Genomic DNA, 22,961 nt, shown 5'->3' on the forward strand with positions numbered 1-22,961 from the left:
ATAAATAATCCAGAGTTAAATAGAAAGGTCAATAAATAGTATGTTTAGTGTAAATACACTAATAGTTATTGTAACACATCATTTTGATGTTCAATATTAATCAAATTATTAAATAAAAAATAATAAATACTGTTCAAATGTCAAAGTAAAATGAAATAGACTGTGTATACAGTGTTTTCTGTCAGATTCATCATTTGACTCTAACACAAATTGTTACTGTAGTTAATGTAACTTATATGTAATGTATTGTGTCAGAGCACAAACAAGAATGTATAAAGTTTGTTAGACAGACTTTATGTATCCTAAGGCTCTGTTGATAGTGATGGTGCGGACCTGGAATCCCTTCAGCACTTTGCAGAGCCTCAGCCTTTCTTCATAGGTGTTACTAGGTTTGGCAGCCTTGAAGATAAGAAACAGTCATTAGGAAGGGTTTATTATACAATAACTAGTATGTAGCTATGTTTGAAAAAACAAACAGACAAACATATAGGGACACCTATCACTTACTTGCTGAGAGGCCAAGTCAGTGTACCGAGACTGCGGGAAGCAGCTCTGTTGAGAGAAAGGAAGTGATGTTTCACATTTTATTGTATATCTTGAACAATTTGATAGTACAATTAAAAGAGTTTTGGGATTTAACATGAGACTTTTCCCTTGAAGTGTTTCTCACAAAGTCCCCTTTCGGCCTTTCATAAGTATTTAACTTTTATAAAAACTGTGAAAGTGACACGGTCTGCTATCTGACTAGAAATTGCCTGGTAATGTCATTTTTTTCGTGTGTTAAATACTCTTCATTATGTAAAATGAGTTACCTCCATGACTTCTTTGAGGCTGGATAGAGTTTGCTCAAGTCCTTTGGCAGGGTCAGGCTGAGCTGCAAGAAATTTGTAGTAGTGATGCAGATCCTCCCTGATGCTTGTCCTACATGAGTCCTAGAAAGAAAGACAGCAAAGTTAGTTATATTTAATGTGTATACCTTCACTTAAATAATTTGATTTGACATTTCTTTCCAAAATATAAATTTGCATGTATAAAATGAAAACTAAAAGAGACATAACTTAACCAACCTCATCAAATTCAGATTTAGCAATCCCAGAGCATGCTGATTCCTATTGGGAAAACACAATTATTATTGTGATACAGTGGCTCAGTTAGACAGTAATACAGAGGTAAATATTCAGTTTGTTAGCATGACATGAAGTTGCATGATTAAATTACTCTATTGCTATTAGTTTTAATAGTATGATTTTAATTTCAGAATATACTGCCATGTTTTATACACGTGAATGAAAATTGTGAGCTCTCAGGACGTACCTTTGGTGCACACACAGATGGTGTGTTTGTCTCTGTGTTCAGCTCCACACTCTGCACTGTGCAGTTGATGCCATGGAACAGGTCATTCTATGGGATGTGAAGGAATTTAGCGATTTTTTTCTTAATTTGAAAACTGCAAATTAAAGTCACATTTAAGAGTAATCAATCCACATTTAGTTTTGGAAACCTACCCTTGAGAGAGTCTCAGTGATGTTCTGGAGAAGTACTCGTCCGCATGAGACACAATAGTCCGTCACTGAATCCTTCATAGGCATGGACTGGGCGGGCTGCCACAGAGGACAGATGAGCACCAGCAGCAGGAGTGCAGGAGTGAAGTCTGTCAAAAAGAGAAAAATAGTAGTCCATTAGTAAATCTTGAATTTCAGCTATTTTCTTGCAGGGAGAAGATATTGCTCAGTTAGTGCGTATCATACTCACAGAGCTTGATGAGTGACATCTTGGACTGTTGATTCTGGTTGATTCTGACTTGAACTCAGACATTCTTGGGTGTTTTATACTCAAGAGTGACGCAGGGATTTTCCTCCTCTCACAGCAGCGTGTTGACACCTAACTGTAAATTGAAAGGTTATGTAATTTCCTTTTCCCCTCACTATATCACTGCATGCCTTGGTGAAACTGGAATTAACACAGACACTAGGTAAAAGACATGTTTATGAAGGTTACCATGGAGCTGATGATGACTGTTCATTGTCGACATTTTCACAGGGGAGAGCAAAGTGAAATTATGTTATTTTGAACTGTAACCCTGAACAGTCATTGGTACAGTATTGTCCAGTGAATTCACAAATCATCACAAACAGAGACTTAACATTAATTCACTCTGTGAAAAAAAAAAAAACTTTTATCAACAATCTGCTAAATCTTACAAGAGCTGCTTTTTTAGATGATAGATATTTTCATTTATTATATATAATTAGGATGAAAAATCAGTTTCCATTTGTTTCATTGTTTAATTTTTGTTTATATTTTACAGAAGGTGAGAAAGGCAGTTCTCACAAATATTTTTTAATTTGTGATCTTGAGAAAACAAAGCTCTGTTATCTCAAGATAATGGGATAATTATAACTTTATCTCGCAATAATGGGATAGTTTCTCACATTATCATGCTATCATTATAGCATGATAATGTGAGAATTGTCCTATAATCTCAACATAATCTGATATTTATTCCATGGTCACAATGCTCTGTTATGTTTTTTTAATACATTCATATCCCAAATTGCAAATATTCCCTATCACATTATCTCTGTATAACCCTAAATAACAGCTTTAAAAAACCATCTGTGAGTATGGTCTCTGTCTTCATACGAGATTATAGCTTTTTAGGGGAATGATACACCTAAAGATTCATCTCTTAAAATATAAAAAGGTATGTTTTTTTGACATAAGTATCACAAATGGTCAAAGAATAAATAAATAAATAAAAACTCTGCAGCCATATGGAAATAATGATAACTTTAAATGTTTTTTTAACAGTTAATTTAAGTCATATGATGAGTGTATCATAGTTTTGCCCCAACAGTCAGAGCTGTTCCCCCTGTAGTAATCCTTCAGAAAACTCACTTACGTAAGTGTTAAGGAGAAATTTCAGAGTGTGACTGAACAGAGGAACTCAGTTGCACTCATCATTAATGCAGCTCAAAACTTGAGAATGCAAAAACAGAGAACTCTCACTTTCCAGTTTTACACTTGATGACACAATTTTTACGTGTTTTTTCATCATCATCATTTGGTTTTACAGTTGAAACCATTACAAACAGATTTCTTTGCAACATGAGATGCAAATGAAGTCTCATGAAAACTATCCAAACATAGACAAAAAAAATTTCACCATTGAAACATTTAATATTGGATTCTTTTTCTTTACAATCATTATACAGTACATTAATCAATAGAGCAAACAATAGAAAAAGGAAGTTTAACATTGTGTTAAATGACATTCTTAAAAAGCTGAGTGAAAACACTTAAACACAGCCAGATAACAAGGCATGTTCCTCATCCTGTTAATAAAGTATCTTGTCACATTTACATAGAATATGTCCATAAACCTTTTAAACAGATAAAATAGATATAGCCTATTTGTAGTTTGTAATTCATTAATATATGTTTTTTGTATGTTACGTTATAACTTTTTTTTAAGCATTGGTAAATCAAGCTTAACAAAAATCACATTGCATATTATATTAATAGGCTCTCCATGTCGATATGCCCCTCCTTTTGCCTCCTCTGTCTATTTGTTTTAACACAAAATAATTTTGTCTGATCTATAAGTATGGCCACATTTGAAAAATACAAATTTCTTTCAACAAAGTTCAAAATGTGTTCCAGATTAGCTCTTAATAACTTTTTAGGTGGTGAAAACTGTATTGTGTCTAAGTGATCAACTTCTCTGTGAAGCTAGCAGCACAGACGCCAGTGTTTATTATTTTCTGTTGCAACAGCTGTTATTATCGTGAATTCAAGTGAGTGAGTTTACAGTGGTGACACAGTGCTCGAAGTGAAGGAAAATAATTAAATAGCTAAATAGGGCATATCTAAAGAAGAACTGATACATCTTCTTGATCTTTATAGAGACAAACAAAAGATAGTGTTAATTGATCTTCTTTTAAGTGTGGCCTCTGAACGTCATCAGCCTCTTTGAGCTAAGTGAGGAACAAGATGTTTAGGGGCTCCCTCCGACTCCGCATCAACATACATGAGTGTACTGTGCAAAATCACAAAGAGGTAAATTAGTGTCAAGAGGATTCCCCTAATACTGTGAAATATGCTAGAATGAATCATGCTAGTAGAAGTGGAAATCCTGCACAAACTGAAAATCACCACTGTCCTTTGTCAACATCCTGTGATACAACACATTACATGTGTGTTAATACTACATCCTATTCACCTCCCCAGAAACAGTGAGCACAGATGGAGTTTCGTTAGTTAACACTTGTGACACTTAATGAAGCGGTGGTGTTGGATGGTGTGCAGGCGGACACACGTGAAGACAAGGGGGTTTTATTTAGACATAGCTTTCTCTGCCTGATGTCGCTGATGGCTGTGGGCGTGCCTGTTGCAGTAAAGAGGAGAGTACAGTCAGCACATGACGTATGACAAGACTCACTCATAATATGTACAGTAATGCGGGAAATTTGTGAGATATTAAAAAGGACAGGGAATTGACAGTGAGGTGAGAGCTTCACCTGGTGAGGTCCTCTATGTCCACCAACATAGCATCCTGCTCCACATGCAGCTCATCCCTCATCAGCAGCAACTGCACCAGCTCCTCATTTAAACCTGTGTGGGATTATAGATAGTAGTCATGAAAGGAGTCAGTATAAAATACAATATTTTGAACTGCAACATGAATGTGCCTCCGTGTTGGTTTTTTAAGGCTCACTGATTGAGTCTTCTAACTAGCATGTTGATATTTCAAAAGAATGCCCAAATATCAGGAAATCTGAATTCAGGTCAATATTATTTCTCAGTGATATTATTTATTAAACACAATGTAGAGTGTCTGTCGTTAGAGTCACCTGCCAACACTAATATTCCACAAACATAATTATAATTGTAATGGGGGAATTTGTACTTCCAGATGATGACAATGTGTCTTTTCTGTGTCCCTCTCTGTTTGTTCTGTGGGTGTTTGTTCTACTCACTCTGGATCTGCGAGTGCAAGTCATTTGTGATGACTTGCAGCTGTCCAAGACTCATGTCCCTCATGTCCCCTCTCCTCAAATTCCTCTTCATCAAACCCTCACTGATGTGAGGCAGATGGGGCAGCTGCATATATAAACACACACACACACACACAGAAAAGAAAAGAAAAAAAACAATATCAAAATGTGCAAAATGGCCCAGAATTGTCAGTAAAGGCCAACTCAGCTGAATCTGCATGTGTGGGTATTTATCAGGGATTGCAATTGAACTTTAGCTATCAACAGTTGGACAGATTTTCTGGACTTTTGTTCACCAGCATCTGGGGCTTTCTCCTGTTCACACACAAAATCCACTTTGAACACTGACTGACCTTCTGGTTAGACCATGCAAGTCATGTGATATTAATTGTTTTTTGTTTACTGAAACAGCATATTACTTTTGATTACTTTTGGATGTTTTATTGCCTTGAAACATATTTTTTATTGAGGTAATGAAACACCCACACATGCGCACTCTCACACACAAATCCTTGATCTGTGTTTCTCTCTCTCACTGACTAACCAAGTCAGCCACAGGCGAACGTCTGTGCAGTTGGATCTGCCTCTCCACCTCCACCTGCATTCGAGCCATAGGTCGAGCTAGTGCCAGCGCCACCCGGGCCTCCTCCTGCAGTCTCCTCTGCACCCGCCAGAAGCCACTGCAGTCATCTAGCGGGTCCGAGTCCTCTTCCGCCGTGTCCCGGTCTGATAACGAAGAGCTCTGCTTGCTCTGGAGAGGAAGTAGGTGAAATAATGATGTAACACCTAATGTGGTTCTTCTAGTTATTACAAACGCAATGAGAGTAGTGCAAGGGGACAGAATCACACACGCAGATACTACACTGACATTTAAGCTGTGCATACCACAGGGGACAGCGGTGTGTCCAAACTGGTCTCTGTCCTGCTGTCCTCAGCATCACTGTCTTTGTCACTGCTGCTGTCATTGACGTAACACACCTGCAGATTCACCCCACCCTGCAGCCTGGGAGAAAAAACACAAAGGGTGAAGAACATGAGAGAGAAAATGTGGCTGTTCAGTTGGACGCTCAAAATGTCTTCTAGTCATAATGAAACCTATAGGGAGACGAGGGAATTTACAGATTGAGTTACAACATCAAAACAAACAACATCAAATGAAATGCCAGCAGCATATAGCGCCCACATTAAATTCATCCTCAACAAGATGATCTGGGATGATCCTGACAGGTGTTTCAAAGAAATTAACATTTTCAGAGAAAGGAGTAGAAAGTGGAAAGGCCAGGAAATGTTTGGGAAAAAGGTTCAACCATTTGTACAATTGTAAAATGAATGATAACAAACAAATAACAGTTAGGTGATACCTGTACAATTCCCACAAAAAAACACATCTGTTAGCGCTCCGTACTAAACTGTATATAGGATGCTGGAGTCAGTGGAGAGTTGGCTGGGTTTTTTTGTACAGTGTGAGACAGCATCAGCCTTGCTGATTTGTCAGTCATTTCATTTTCTTTTTGGCAATGGCAAATACCAAATACTCCTGAAACAAATAACCTCTTTTTTGAAGAAGCTCATGAGAATAATGGTGGAGATTGTTGACCGACTTATTGTTGCTTTTTGGCCCCAGGCTGTTTTTCATGGTTTGTGTTTGGAAATGATACTGCATTTCAAAATAAGTCACATCCTTAAAGAACTTGACTGCCTTGCACAGGGTTCTGAGTGTGCCCTCATCCAGCAGAAACAACAACCGTGAACAGCAACTGTAACCTGGCCTGGACCTCATCATCTAATGCAAGAGGCCACCATGACGTCACGGAGTGACGCCCTGCAACCAGTTTCTTAAATCCCGTGCAGTGGTGAGGAACGTGCTTTCGGCCATGGAATGCACTGATGTCAGAGCAAGGTATGACAAGGTATGACATAATCAGTGTCAGCGAAACTAAATTAAGTCACAAACACAACATGAGGTCCTGCACTGCAGTTACACGGAAGTCATTTCAACCTCAACATTTCCAAGCCCTCAAAACATAATTCACCTATTTCCAGATCATGATGGTCTGAGTGAAAGAACCTAACAACCCAAAGTAAGCCCCGTCAACACCGGGATGAGAACAATAACATGTACAAAATATCACAAACTGGACAGGGTGGTGTTGGAATTTCCACCCCCAAACCAAATCCCAGAGGGTGCACTTTTTTTTTCTTTCTTTTTTTTATTAACCGCCACTGGAAGTCACATGTCTTCATAACCGCCAATCAGAACCATGGATTTATTTAAGGCATCACTTCCTCTTTCAAAAGCAGGCAGACTTCCCCATACAGTAGACAGCGCCACGGGGGAGGGGAGGGGACCATTGTTTATCAACGCCCCCTCCAATGAAAGAGTCTAAGTGGCAGAAAGTTACTGGAGGTCAAAGTCGTCATCAAGAAAGCAGAATAAAATTGTAGGTGTAGTGGCTTTGGTTAACCATGTTTTGTCTGATGTAATGCAACTCTTCCCACTACATCTGTCATCTGCATGCGTTTTGAATAACCTAACCTCAAGTACAGACACGAAAAATCAACTTCGTGGGAAAATGATTCACTGTAGTCTGGTTTCACGTGTCAAATTTACCATATAGCTTAATCCATTTATAGCTATTTATAGGTTTTGGAATGAAAACAAAAAAAAAATCTCAATATTCCTTAAAAAATTATTAGAAAAACTTTATTGGTATTAGAATTTTTATATAGACAAGAACATCTCAAATAATGCAATTATTTGAAGAAATAATATTTTTAAAAAAACTATAATTTGCTCACATTTGATGCATTTTGTAACAGTTTAGTGGGAGATAAGCCATTTTTGCATTAGATTATTAATATCAAATCTATAGCCCCCTGTGAAGATTGATTTAATTTATTATTTGACTCATGAAGCTAGGGGGCATCGCTAAGTTTCTATTTCAGCAAATCAGTACCTAACAGATGTTAACCACTGTGCCACCTCATACTCTTTCCATACAGGGGTATCTTTGTTCTGGTGCTGTAATAAATTATTGTTCAATCCATGGATGGTTCCCTCTGACTGACTGTAAACAATACTGTGACTTTCTGGGAAACCTTTCACTTTCCTTTTGCATTAACAGTTGACAGTGATTCGCTCATTCTCTTCCTCTGTTTGATGACAAGTCTGAGACAAGCAGCGTAATTCAACGGACTTGTGTAACCCCTCCTATTCCTCTGCACTCACCACTGTATGATTCACAGATTTCCCCAAAGCACCTTACTGTTTTTAGCCTAAATGTCTTCACAATGAGCCATCAAGTTATTCCAGTTAGTTTTATAGTAAAGCACATGTACAAATATCATATGGTATAGCTTAGTGCATCTATTAACTAAGAGCTATAGCCTAAAGTAGCCATAGCTCTTAGTTAATAGATGCACTTTGCTTCAGAGTTACTGAACAGCTCCCTCACCTGGTTGTCAAATAACTTGTATTTGCCATGTAGACTGAGCTCAAGCTATTAAAAACATTACTAAAAAAAAAGGCCACTGAGGTTAATGGTGAAAGTTGCAACACAGTGTCATGTTTTCTGTTTTGTGATGATCTATTTTTCAGATATCCCAATTTCTTTTTGTATTTACTTTTTAAGACAGAAAAAAAATCCTTTACCCACAGATTATCTTTCACATTGTCTGAAAAATAAAAAATCACCAAATTAGGGGATACATGCTTTTCACTGGACCTGAAAGTTGCTACACAGGCTGTCTGATATTTATGTCCTGGTTTGTCATCATGATGGGCAATTTGATAGCATGTGGTGTAATATTTAGGCTTAGAAATAAATTAATGAGTGGTAATGTTTTTTTCCCCTTAATCAGCAATTGAATCTTCCCAGAATAGAATACAGCAACGATCTGCCAAAGTGTCAGCTATCAGCAGCTAAAGCACAAAAATGTACCAACTTCAAAAAGCTACACTGATCAAACCATAGCACACTTGTACACACACACACACACACTCGATTCAAACCTACCGGGAGGATGGGCCATTCTTGCTGCAGCTGGTGTAGATGACTGGCTCGTCGTCATAGAAACTGCCAAGGGCAAGTTTCTGCCTGATGGACTCTCTCTCATTCCTCTGGGCCTGCCAGAAACCCAGAAAAATAGACAAATACAAAGAATATTAATAAAAGTGCTGTGGCTGTGCTGCTGTCTCTGCTTGATTGATCAAATAGGACACACACTCGTAGGAAGAAAGAATTATTGAGATGCCTGATGTCTGATTTGATTTAAATGCTATTTAAATCTGAGCTAAAAATACTTGTATGGTACCAAAGCATTTTCTAGTTGGAAGGAGGATAAAAAGAGAAATTAGAAAAAGAATGTAGGGGAGGTGAAGATGGAAAGAATGGAGCAAAGTCATCTAATCCATTTTCTTACATATTAGGATAAACCTGCCGTAAAACCACATATTACACTGCCATTAAAACTGTATGCTATTCTATCAAAGCATATTTTAAAACAATCTTCAGTTTCCTCTCCTCTACTGCCAAGATTGATCAATAGCCTGGCTCTCATTGTCATACAACCATTACAAAAATGTTGAACTGCAATTCCTGCAGATTTAAAAGGGAATTTTAAAGTCTCTCACATCAGTGTGCTGTCTCATCCCACAGTCAACAGACATGCAGGTCAGGTGAAGTGGATATTTACTTGCAGGTATAAGTGCATACAATGTTTATTCTTTTATTTTATAGACAGCCCTCTGATCACCCGGTTGTGTCTATAGTGTATGGTAGCTGTAGCCACTGTGGCGTCACCCATAGGTTTCTGAAGAGTGACTTTGAAGCCCAGATTGTGTTGCCATCTTGGCAGCAACTGGCTCCACCTGAATTCTGGCTAATCCAAAACTGGGCAGTGGGGTGGAGCATGTGTTGAACCAAGACCTTGGCGCATGCCAGCTGAATAACTGTGGAGACTGGAGAGCATACCCTCCTGACAATATGATAATCTGACCAGGCTGGGGCTAGCTGTGTAGCATGTGAAATTAATTATAAGAAAAGAAGCAATAGAAATGAAAGCAAAATTAATGGAATAAAGTTTCATGCTGAATACGCAATATTCCTTAAACTGTTAGCTATGTAGCTATAGCAAAACTAACAAGTAGTAGCCTACTGTGAACAGTGTCCTGATCATATTTCAACATGTTATTCTAACATGGATGGAAAGTATACAGTTAGGGTTTTTTTGTCTTTATCAAAACACCAAACTTTAGCTCTGTAAGGTTTTGGTAATCATCATTATGAAAGCAGAAGCTACAGTACAGTAAGTAAGTCAGCTTACAGTAAAGTGGTCAGAGACATCATTCTGCACTGCTGTTTCATAACTTCCCTTAGATGACAAGTCTCTTTGTACTGATATTTATCTCCAGACATGAAGTCTCATGTCATTTCTCAACTTCCTGAAGTTTCAGGGTCCCTAATTCAATCTTGACACCTTTTCACTTCTTCCTCTTCCAGATCATTTTCTCTTACTTCCTCATTTTACATCCTTCCCAAAATAGTTGATCATTTTCTCTTCATCTCAGCTTCCACTTTGTAGCTGGCTTCATTTCTTTCTGTTAACTTTTTTAACAGAAATATTTTGCTGCATAGGATTCAAAGATTCACAGTTTTCGTACAAACAAAATGCTTCAGCAGAACATGGTTATATGCTATACTGGTATCATGGGAGACATTAGTTTAATATAATAATAGGCTAAAAATAAAAATAATATTTCAAGAACAATGTGCTGAAAGCATTCACAGTAATTATTGGACTGTGCCAAACGCCCTGGCTGCCTATTTGTCTGTGTGCCTGACACACACTCTTATCAGCAGCCTTTGAATAACACTGCTAAAATTAGAGATGTGTCTCTTGTGCGTCAAGGTACTCTCTCTAAATAACCTGCCAAAAAACAGCGCAACACACAAACACACACATAAACACACAATCTTTTTGTGACGCATCATTAGATGAGACTGTGATGTAAGAGCATAAATCACAGTTGATCGCTTTCACTCCCCCAGCCAATGCTTGCCTCCCGATCATCCACTTCAGACAACTGGATGACCTCCTTACCTGCAGACCGTCTACACACAGATACAGTACACACAAATACACATGGATTCTCACACAACATATTTTACCATCCCTGAAGAAAATATAGTATGGCAAATGCTCCTTATGGTACAGAATAATTACATGTATGAATAACTGATAAAGCCTGTTGTATGATTTATAGAGAACATCAATCATATAGAGATGTAAAAGATATAGCGATGTAAAAGATAAAGATAAACACAGATAAGCAGGTAAATTGTCACGTATGAACACACCCACTCCCTTTACAGTCACACATCCATTCAGCCAATATGGCTGATTCATCTACAGCAGCATGTCCATGTTGGATACCTATCATGTATACCTGTAAATATGATGTTACATAGCTACACCTCTAAAATAACACACTACCACACACAAACAGAGCCACACACCTGGTAAACGCGTTTCTCCTGGTGAACCATCCTTCATCGCATCGTATTAAAACAGCTGCCGTGCCCTTTTCTACACTGCAGTGAAGCTAGACCCAGGAGACCCTCTCATATACTGCAGCTCTGTGCAGGAGAGGGAGGGAGGAGAGGGGCAGGGGAGAGAGGAGGGAGGGGGGGGTAATGTGCGAGCAGGAGAGGAAAGAGTGGGAAGAGACGGAAGCGGAGGAGGAGAGAGAAATGGAGGAGACTGCTCAGTGCTGCCACAGCTCTCATCTGTTATCTGTTCCTCCATCTTCCTTACACACTTTCTCTCTCTATGTTGCTCCTTTATGGAGTGAAACGAACAAATAGCTGCTAGAAATCTGTCCTGATAAGAGGAGATAGACGTTATAGATTTACAGAAATGAGGGCAGGGTGATGTTGTGAGCTAAAAGGCCAGGCTAAACATAGTCTGATAAATGAGACTTCAACACTGGAAAACAAAAGCATTAAAAAAAGGCTGCAGTTGATCAATGAAAGCTCCTTTAATAGATGCCGGTGCATTTGTAGCAACACTGCACATGGTGTCTGCATCTTGGCCCCAAGCTGGGCGGTGAATTTCTTTTAATTACATGCTGTATTTGTTTGTTTTGTCTCCTAAAGGAATCTCCTCCAGCCCCGTTCCACATCACATACTCAAGTGTGATGAGCTGAGAGAGAAACAAGGAGGAACAGGATGCACATGCCCACACGTGCATACAGAAACACAAATACACACATGTATAAATACGCACACTCATACTCAGTTAGTTCCCACACTGCTGTGTCACAATGCAGCAGTGGGATGATTAAACAACACAACACTCTGAATCATTTTTCATCCGTCATCAGCATCGGAGGCTAAATATCCTCAGACTCTCCATGACATGCATTTGTCTCGGGCCATTATATCCATTTATTATATGAGTATATAACTAATATACCAATACAGAACCAGATATAGCAAAGCCTAGGAGTACAAACGCTGCTGTGTACATATTGTTCTATATGGTATATCCTCAGCTTTTGCTTTTATTTATTTTTAATTCTGGATCTTGACTTGAGGTAGTTTTTTGTTTTTCTAATACCTTGAGAAGTCTATTATTTGGAGAAACCGGGACTTATGTTAAACCGTTTTCTCTCTCTCTCTCTCTCTCTCTGTTTGGTTCAGAGCTGTGGTGGACTTTGTCAAAATAAATTAACTGAAGAGGGAGTAATTCAGCGTTTGTGTGGCTCACACAGGAAAAGGGAGAGTCAATCACTCACAGAGATGCTGGAAAGTCTGGTTCGCCCTCCACCGTAACAGTCCTCTGCCTGTGGTGCAAAGATATCCTGGAGCTCCTCGGCCCAGCTGCGGCTGTTTACCATGCAGCCTCTTCCTCCATGCTGGAGCTGCATGTCACAGTTGCCATCTCCGTAGTCCTCCCACCAGTGGCCTGTTTTGGCCTGTCTCCTGAATACTTCTCCCTCCTCTTCGTCCATGTCCACATCATAGTCCTCCATGAAGACTAGCTGTGGGGAATGGGTGAAGCAAATGTCATGTTTGGGGGAGGGGTAGGGGAAAAGACTAAAGACAGATGGAGTATGTAGGGGACAGATTCATGACAAAAACCTGGAGTAAATGTCAATTTTTAGTTTCCATGTTAAAACATGTTTCTCATTTTTGTGTATGTAAATAGAGTTCCTCCAATTTTCCTAAACAGGAATATAATAAAATGGTATAGTCAGCCATCCTAATTTTATCACCTTTAAAATTCTATATAAAAGCACATGCAGTCCATTGCACTCACCTATGTTGATGAAATGCAACCTCTCCTTAGGATGCTTGAAGCACAAAAGCAGCAGTTAGAAGAGATAAACTCAGTAGTGAATAAAAGGACAACTGTTTCTCCCATGCTGGACAGAGACGATAACCACTCAGAGATGAATCTTAAGATTTCTTCCTCCTCTGCAGAATAGTTTGCGTCCCTGTCCTCAATTCTGTGTGTGATTCAAGCCAAGACTTGAGAGCTGTAGTAAATGAAAAAAAAACACCCACACAGACGAGCATCCATGGTTCCAAAGAGATGAGTGCTGCACGTCTCTGTTGTCACGTGTGGTTTAGTTTCAGTGATGTGGTCACGCGATGACCAGAGGAGATATCACCATGTGGAAATATATAGGAAAAGACAGAACTGGGTTTGCACGCTATAGTGCACAGGAACAATGGACTTGGGAAAATTAGAGAATGTTCCAGAAGAAAGGTTGACTGGATGATCTACAACACTCATGGAATTGCTCCCCATCACCAGCATGTCAGACACAACCAGTCCTCATTGCAGCAGTTTTGCTAAAGCAACAGGATTAAGGGTACTCAAGGAGTTTCTCGTGTCTGAATGACCTTTTTCACTCGAGCAGAAGAAATATTTTTTTTTTTTTTTTTTTTTTACACTTTTGGAAACTTACTGAATGGAGTAACAGAAAACCACTGAAAAGCCAGTGCATTAGTGCACAGATACAACCATTGAGTCCCACATGTTACCTTTGGGGTTAGGTCAGGAGATTCAGTTTTAGGGCAGTCCTAGTATAAAAATTGAAGGCCCATGCACGTTGCAAGCCTCTGCTTCACTTTCTCCAAGAGCGTAGAGATCGATATTTAGCCCTTTGCCAAAATATGTAGGACAATAGTGAAGACGCCAAACCAGAGTTTACTTGGAAACTAAATCTCAGAAGTCACTGGTAGTTTCAAGAGCAAATGGTTACTTGCTTGAAAATTGAAATTAAAAGTAGATTATGGATACCTGAGGGAAGGGAATGCCAGAAGTGCATTTACAGATGACACATGAATCACCAGATTCTAAGTAAAAATATTTTATTGAATGCTCAGTATTACAGGACACAGCACCTGAAAGACAGAGGGTTATGGTTAAGAAACTAAACTTCATAATGTGAAGGCATAACAGTAACAAAAGTTTGGCTTACCTTTTGTTGTTCAGTTTTAAGGTTGTAGATTATTCCAGTCAAATGGGGGAATAGGTTGTAGATTATTCCAGTCAAATGGGGGAATGTCTTGTCCTGCCGAGTGGGGAAACCATGGCTGCCAGTGGTCAAAGCCTGGTTGTGGGTACGATCGAACCTGGGGTCCAGATTTGTAATCAGCTTGAGGCATGTATTTTTGGTAAGATAGTAGTTTACCAGCCTTTTGTTCATCCATTGACACATATGGAGCAAAAGGGAGATCTTGATAAGGGACATATGGCTTCATTGTGCCTGGATAGACACCACTGGTGGTTGTGGTCGTACGGGCACATGGTTTAGTCGTTTGTGGAGCAGTTGTGGGAGTAGAGGCAGTGGGCTGAGTGGGCTGAGTGGGCTGGGTGGGCTGAGTGGGCTGAGTGGGCTGGGTGGGCTGAGTGGGCTGAGTGGGCTGAGTGGGATTTGCAGGCCGAGTTGTAGGACTTGGATTTGCGTATGGAGGCTTTCCATAGTAATGCTGGATGATCGGGTAGTAATAAATTTCAGAGCCATTTCCTTGGCCCTGCTGCCCCATTGGATAGTAGTAAGGATAGTAATAATATGGAGGATAAGAGGGAAATGATTCTGTGTTGGTGGCAGGTCCAGTGGTAGTGGTTGGTGCCACAGTCGTGGCGAGAGGGTAATGGGAAGGGTAGTAGTAATAGTAGGGGTAATATAGGAGGTATGGATTGTACGGATAAGCAGGAGGCTTGGTGGTTGTGCCAGGTTTAGCAGTAGTTGAAGGAGCAGCAGTCGTGGTTGGTCTCATATTCTGCATGTAGTAAGCCCAATAGGGATAATATGGACTTCCTGGATCATAGTAGGGCAGATTTGCATGTCGTCTATGACGATGCTGGCTCCAGGGCCCATGGGAGAAAGGTAGGTTCCAGGGATGCTGAGCAGACTTCGGGGGTGTTGAATCAGGACTTGGCAACATGTGGCAGATTAATTTCACTGGAGTCTCCTGCCAACTCATTAGAATCACATGGTTTCCATTCTGGAACAGGGAAAAAAGCAACTTATATAATTCATCTCTAGTTAAAAAAATATAAGAGTTACATTTACTTCGCCAATAAAATGATCTGATACAATAGTAATTAGGAGGATACTGAATGCATAACATGTAGAATGACACCAAATATCTTAAAACAATTTCCCACTACATAAAAACAGATACTCCATTTGGAATAAAAAAAAAAAAAGTACCTCTTGTTTCACATTGCAGCCATTGTAGGGAACCACCAAAACAAGACCTAGAGCGTTCTGCTTCAGCGAGTATCCACAAATTTCAGGAACCTGGATCAGAGGAAGGTGACGTGCATTGCCTAAGAGGGAGAACAGAGCCGCTATTAAATTTACATTCACATGTCAAATGTTTCCAACGTCAACATGGGTTCAGATTTTTTTAGCTAATCTTGGTTGAGTTACAATACCCATGTCAAGCTGCAAATCAGCAGCTCCAGGTCCCATGGCTTTCAGCTTCATCTTGGTTTGACCACAATGCAGAGTAACATTCAGACGCCTCCATGCTGCCTCATTGGCCATCTGCTCAAGTGTCCCTTTAAAAATTCAGACATAAAATCAATATTGGCCATCTCCTTTGGTTTTTAAATAGTCAATTTTTCCCATGGACATTTGCACATACAACCGTATATCAAGTTAAATAACTAGGCAGTAAAACTTTACCTGCGTCTCCTGTTTGGTCCAAATCAACATGCAGCCATCCATCGTTACCAGGGACAGATCCTGACTCAGAGCTCAGCTCTCTGCCATTGAAGAGAATGTTTCCAGTCCTTACTTCCATCACTGCAGCCTCACCATCTACCTTGTCTTGTGGAGCTTTCTTGCTAAACCATCGCAAGCTAAAACAAGTTAAACTCGGGACCAAAGAGCACAGGATCAGTATGACTGCTATAGTTTGACACGATCTACGTTTCCCTCCAGTTTCACCTGCCATACTGAAGCTGCATACCGGAAGCAGCATGGCTGGAGCAGATGGAAAGCACTTTCCTGAGAAATAGGGTTAACACAATGATAGCTTTTTATACTGAGTAGACAGTGGTTCCTGTTCACCAACCAATCAGATTAGAGTACAGCTTGCACCTGTGTCAATTAAGGGACAACAGGTGTGCTTGTTTAGAGGCTGCCATGTCTAATTTCACTGTCACCATAGGTCATTAAGGGCAGATCTGTATTTTTTAAGATTGGCATGACATAGGAGATATGCCATTCATATTACAGATTGTTTTCGATGTGAAGATATGTGACCTATTATCTCTAGTAGTGTATTTTATCAGCATATACGCTGCATACTTTATGATGCCAGAAATCCATCCAAATATATATAAATCCAAATATAGTATATTGAATGTATGATGTAATAATATTGTTTCTCCAGTGCCAGCTATTGATGATTTATTGATGCTACTGGTGCAATTTCATAGACACCCCCAACTAGTGAAAGTAGCTACTGACAGAAAATACAAACATGAACTTTGTCTTGTAAAACATGAAATAACTAAATGATAACCGACTGAGAAAGGCACAACAGTTCCAATTTAAAACCAGTAGATTTGATAATATGTTTCATTATTTATATTATGAGCTTTGGCCTCCTCTCCTCATGTTCTACAAAATAAAGTAAACCACATTGCCACATAAGGAATATTTGCAATCAGACCTGCAAAATATAGACAAGGAGCAGAATATTACACTGAAAGAGGCAATGGACATTTCTGACAATTCAGTGCCATATAAATTATGATGTAAAATAAGAGGATAGATAAAACTTGAAAGCCTTGTGCAAATATTTTACATATTAAATAATTGATTTGTTTGCCCTGAGCATGTATTATTGCACAATTTAGAAGTAGCCTATGTGCCCACCAAGCAGCAGGCAGAGTTCAGAGCAAAAAAAAAAGTTTTTGGTAACTCTGGAGATCTATTGGACTATAATACATTGCTAATGGAGAGGCTTGGCAGTAGAGCTTAGACTTCCTCTCTGATAACTTATCAATGTGCTATACTGTCTTAAAAATAATTTCACAATGTCTGTCCTTGACTTCCCTTTAGTAAATTATGTCAGTTCATCTTTTGAGGTAGTTAGGATGCAAGTCATTTAATTCACAACGGTTAAAAAAAACACAAACACTTCCTACCAACTCTTAAAATATACTGCCACTTATGCAGCACATTTGATAGTATGTTATAGGATGATAAGAGTTTTCAGGATGCTGCATAAAGCAAAAAGGATGCATCTTGCTCGACTCAATCATGAGCCTAAAACTGGTAAACGCCAGAGTTTCGCCTGTGGAGAGTCCCTAAACACCCCATTACAGGCCCACTGACAAAGCTAGCAACTTGAAACTACACTTTAACCTTTCAGCTGCCCCAGGGAACTTCAAAGACTGACACATCCACTTATGTTATTCAAACCATTTATTGCACAGTCACACTCTAGCCACGAAAGGGTTGAGGGAGAGGTTGGGGGGGATAATGAGGGGGGTAATGAGGGTGATGAAATGGATATGGAAGGTGGACATGTGGATGGTGGTGATCAGGTTTTGCTGTTGTTGGTGGTGTCGTCGTCGTCGTCGTCTGTGGCTTGGGGGTTGGATAATATGGAGGGAACATATAGGGAGGAAACTGAAAGGGAGGAAACTGTGGGCTTTGTGGTTTTGTAGCTGCTGTTGTCGTAGTTGTAGGTGCTGGAGTTGTTGGTGGGGGTCCAGGCAGGGGCCAAGGGAATGGAGGATAGAAAGGAAAAGGAGGAAATACTGGGGGAGGAGCCTTGGTAGTTGCAGCTGTTGTGACTGGAAGAGGGTGTGGAAAGTAGGGATGAAGCGGGAAATAGTATGGTGGAATCTTAGGCACGTCTGGTTTCTTTGTCGTTGTAGTGGTTGTTGGAGGGTACTGAGGGTATGGCATGTAATAGAAATAAGGATTTTGTGGATTTGCCCCAGGGTGCTTGATCAGGGGCATCTGGGGGTATGTCGGATACCCAGGTGTCTGTGGTACAGCAGATGTGGGAGCGGATGCTACAGGTTTGGGGCACCAGAGTGAGACTGGGACTCCTTGCCAACGCATTGGCAGCATATAATTTCCACCCTTGAGGGAAAAAAAACAAAAACACTGTAAACATTACAGGGCTTCAACATTCAGATACATTAAATTTTCCCCCCAAGTTACCATCGAGTTAAAAACTTTAGCAGTTACTCTGCAGGAATTACAATTTGCACAATTGTTTAGCATCAACATCCTTGTTTGAGGAAATACAGTTACCTCTTGAACAATATTGCAGCCATCAAATGGAACCAACATAACAAGGGCAAGGGAGTTCCTCTGCATGCTATAGCCACATGTAGAAGGGACTTGGGACAGAGGCATTGGAGATGCATTTCCTGTGGGGATTAAAGACAGAATCTCAATGGTACCAGGCAAGCACTGGTCCAAATACCTACAACATAAAATACCCTAGGTAGCCTACTTAGATGAACCTTGTCACGTTACCTTGTTCCACTGCAAACTGTGAAGCTCCAGGTCCCACTGCTCTGAACTTCATCTGGTCTCCACCGCACTGCAGGGTAGGCGCCATGCGCTTCCATGATGCCTCTTTGGAGCTGGCATCATGTGCTTGTCCTTTTGACCAGCCTGACAGGGGGTGTAGAGACCATTCAGATCATTTGTGATGCAGTGAACAATTTAGTCAGTCTGTCAGAAATTCAACTACATAGTACAAGTTTTACACACACACAAACACACCACAATCAGATTTACAGCTACCTGTAGAGTCCGCTTGATAGGCCGCTTCATCCTCGGCAGAAGCATTTGAAGAGATTTTCCCGGTTCCGTCTACGACTTGGGACGCAAGGCTTGACCCTCTACCGAACACGATGTTCCCCTCCTGATATCCTATCGTTTTGCCTGCGTCGGCTTCCTTTCGCCCTCTTCTTTCAACTTTCTGCAGTCCGAAACAGTCCACTGTTTGCGCCAAATAACATGCCAGAATAAAACCTGCGGCCAAGCAAGCTGTTGCGCTTTTCCTTTTTCCTTCATGCATCATCGTTTTGGGCGTTATGCATGGACATGTGGAGGAGCCTGGCTATTTGAACTGCGGCTTTTACTGCTAGTGGTTACGACAGGTGCTGCTACAGCCAATCACACGCTGCGGCGTTATTGACAATCATCTGAGATTGGTTACACCTGGGTAAAACGTCAATGCCACCATAGGCGAGGAGGCAACGGGCCGGGGTAGGAAGAATCATAGATATAGAAACGTTTCTATATCTATGGGAAGAATGAGCTTCGCGTGGACCTCTGTGTCATATAGGCCTATTGCAATTTATTGAAAAATATAATATACCGTATTGTAGATTTTATAGGTGTGGTTCCCACTGTTGGTTCCCTTACTACAATACCCACCATATTTATCTTTACCATGTGTAAATATTGCAAAAAAATAATAATAATATTATTATTAATAATACTAATAATAATAATAAAAATAGCAGGCTACAATTAGTTAGGATGTTGGTGTATCATGCCCTATGACTGTGATGTTTCCCTCAGATAGATAGATAGATAGATAGATAGATAGATAGATAGATAGATAGATAGATAGATAGATAGATAGATAGATAGATAGATAGCCTACTTGATTTCATTATTCATTAAGCACAACCACTCTGCCATCTGTTGGAGAAATGCTGAAAATGTGTTGACAGGGTGGGAAAATGTGTGCAAAGGGGAAGTTTGAAAAATGGATCAAGAGCCATTTATCATAACAAAATAATGGAGCTTCAAAGTTTACTTTTCTAACCTGTGATGAAGTTCTTTCTCATAGAAAAAAAGCTCAGCTTCATAACTGACCGTGAGGTTATATAAGAGCAAAAACAAACTAATTTGAACATTTACAGCTCCATGGCAACTGGTTATGCTCCAGAAAAGCCAGTAAAGTTAAGGGCCATGAGGTGAGATTTTAGCATAGTGTGTTAGTGTGCAAAATAGACTCAATCTGACAAGATTTGACATTTTTATGTGTATTTCTATTTTTTCCCACAGGTGTGTGTATGATTGACATTATATTTCAAGATCCAGTTCCTCAATGGAGGTCAAGTTAACACTCACAGTGTTATGTACTTAATAATTGTTTCATGGTGGTTCTTTGTATTAAAACCAGTCAGTCGGCTGCTATGTTTACACATTGCAGTAGGCAACTATTTCATCTCCAAGGTTACTGACAACACCAGCAAGTGTGAAACATTGATGAATATTTGACTACTGCTGAGGTGAGTGTACTACCTTGTGTTTACTTAGGTGTCCTATTTCAATAATGCATCCCCGTCAAGTTTAACATTTAACAGGCCTTCTGCCTATTTGTTTTTTGTCATCTTTTGTGTCTCATTATATGATAACTTATTTTACATAATACAGTATTGCTACCTGTAATGTCTACTCTGTGTCTATTGTTCTCCAGGAGAGCAACAGAAGCAGTGAATGTTAATTCATCCTAGGACAAAGAAATCAATAACTTCAGTACAGTCAGAAGGACGGACACAAAGATGAGGTCCAGCCTTTCCTGTGAGTCTTAGTACAGTGAAATCATCAAAGTACAATGGGATCATCTTGAGAGAATCATAAAATAGTGACAGTATTTAGGTCAATGTTTAATTCTCCTGGACTCAATGCCACGGTAACTTGTTTTGCCACAGATGCCAGTGCTGCTACATTAGGCCATGAGCTGCTGTGCGTCTTGAAGGATCATGTGAGACAATTCCTAGTCTCATTTCACATATGTTTTAATCAAGAACCATCTGGCATATTGTTTACTTTTATTCATTTGTTTTTCTCTGGGTTTGATAAGAGGAAACTAGAGGGCTGTCCACAGTCTCTTAGTGACCCACCTCCCTATTGTATCAGAGCTGCAGGGGTTCTGAGGTACAACAGAGAGTCTGACAACCACAGGATGAATTTGACAGCAATTCTTCCACCGGTACTCAGATCAAATTTCTACATACTGTTGTTAATTCATATTTAAAGCTTTATTCTACTTACCCAACATTAAACATTTTTCTAGCCTCCACCTCTGACTGAATGCACACTGAAATGTGAATACTGTGGGGAAAAGGCCAGACCTTCCCTCGATCTGACATGGCTGCACGAGCCTGAGGTGAGGAAGACAGTACACGTACAGAACCACATTTCCCAAACCTATGATGCACTGTTGATCCACTTTGCATCCACCCTAGACAGCTCCGGTCTTCTGTTGTGCCCAGCGGCAGCAGCTCTGTGAGATGCTACTGAAGCAGAGATGTTTGTTAGAGCGGAGATGCGACCTGAAAGTTGGTGCTTCAACATCAGTGGAAGAGCAGCCAGTCACAGAGGAGGAGAAGCTGCTCTTCCGAGGCAGGGAGATGGAGGATCACAGCGAGTTTGCCATGAGTTTACCTGGTGGAAATGAGTACGGATTTTCATTTTAAAATGACAAATATAATCGCTTGTAATTGTAAATACTAATAATACAAGTACTATGGACTGATGTGAGAAATAATGAATTTGGACCTTTTCATAGAACACAACCAGAGCTGGGAATCCAGGAGGATTATTCAATCCAGCTACCTGTGGCGGAACCCTGTGAGTAACTACTCCGTGATGCAACATACACCCTGCCAACTTTAAATCTGTTTAAGTTTACCTAAATATAATACACAAAGATTGCTTTTTGAGACAAACACTTTTGTTCTGTGCTTTTGTTTAGTTCCCCAGATATCAAAGTTCAGGTTCCGGCTCTCGTGTCCTCCAGCAAAAGGGGGCTGGATCATATATCCCAGTGGCATAGCTGAGAAGTGCCTGAAAAATGAAGGGGAAGACGTGCAGGCATTGGTGCCATTCTGTGACGAGAAGCCAATTCACTTTGGCTTATGTCATCATCAGGTACCCTGGTTTCTCTAATGAGGGGAGATGAATCGGCATAAAACTGTGTAATAATTTGCATTCATGATGATACATCTATATTTGTATAGTCTAGTCTTTACCCACCATATCAGTCTGGTCAAAAATAAGAATGTTCTAAATTAAAGAAAGACATCCTGACTTTGACCCTCTAGTAGGGCCCACGCTCCAAAAATAGTACGCTAGTAGTTTCCCACAATGCACTTTGATCTTCATTGTTTGTGAGACCCCCTGTGTCTGGTAAATGCCTGCATTTTCTTTTCTGTTTCTTTGTTTTTGTTCTTCTGGTATGAAGCTGACTTTGGAGAGTCCTTTTAATAACAAAAGATTTTTAGTGTTTAATATTTTAACATTTAATCTCACCCTTTGTGTTTTTGCAGGATGGGGCACAATTTCTTCGCAAATATTATTGCGATGGAATGAAATTTCTTACCCTGTTTCATGACGGCTCTGCTCAGGTCTTGTATCCTCTCAGGTTTCATGTGTG

General features: G+C 39.9%; 2 protein-coding genes across 2 annotated transcripts; both read right to left on the reverse strand.

Moving 5' to 3' along the window:
• Window positions 1–4,516: 4,516 nt before the first annotated feature.
• LOC311000245 (schwannomin-interacting protein 1-like) lies at window positions 4,517–13,026 on the reverse strand (the record flags this gene model as incomplete). Its single annotated transcript, XM_083990903.1, has 6 exons — window positions 12,797–13,026; window positions 9,014–9,123; window positions 5,883–6,000; window positions 5,542–5,748; window positions 4,980–5,103; window positions 4,517–4,614 (listed from the first exon to the last, which is right to left on the reverse strand). The coding sequence occupies exons 1-6, from the start codon at window positions 13,010–13,012 to the stop codon at window positions 4,517–4,519; spliced, it is 873 nt and encodes a 290-aa protein (XP_083847029.1). The 5' UTR covers window positions 13,013–13,026.
• A 4,954-nt stretch (window positions 13,027–17,980) lies between these two features.
• Window positions 17,981–19,824, reverse strand: LOC311000570 (uncharacterized protein; the record flags this gene model as incomplete). Its single annotated transcript, XM_083991308.1, has 4 exons — window positions 19,307–19,824; window positions 19,034–19,174; window positions 18,806–18,924; window positions 17,981–18,631 (listed from the first exon to the last, which is right to left on the reverse strand). The coding sequence occupies exons 1-4, from the start codon at window positions 19,584–19,586 to the stop codon at window positions 17,981–17,983; spliced, it is 1,191 nt and encodes a 396-aa protein (XP_083847434.1). The 5' UTR covers window positions 19,587–19,824.
• Window positions 19,825–22,961: the final 3,137 nt, after the last annotated feature.

The sequence above is a fragment of the Trachurus trachurus genome (assembly GCF_905171665.1).
Source record: "Trachurus trachurus genome assembly, chromosome: 17".
In the NCBI taxonomy this organism is placed as follows: Eukaryota; Metazoa; Chordata; class Actinopteri; order Carangiformes; family Carangidae; genus Trachurus; species Trachurus trachurus.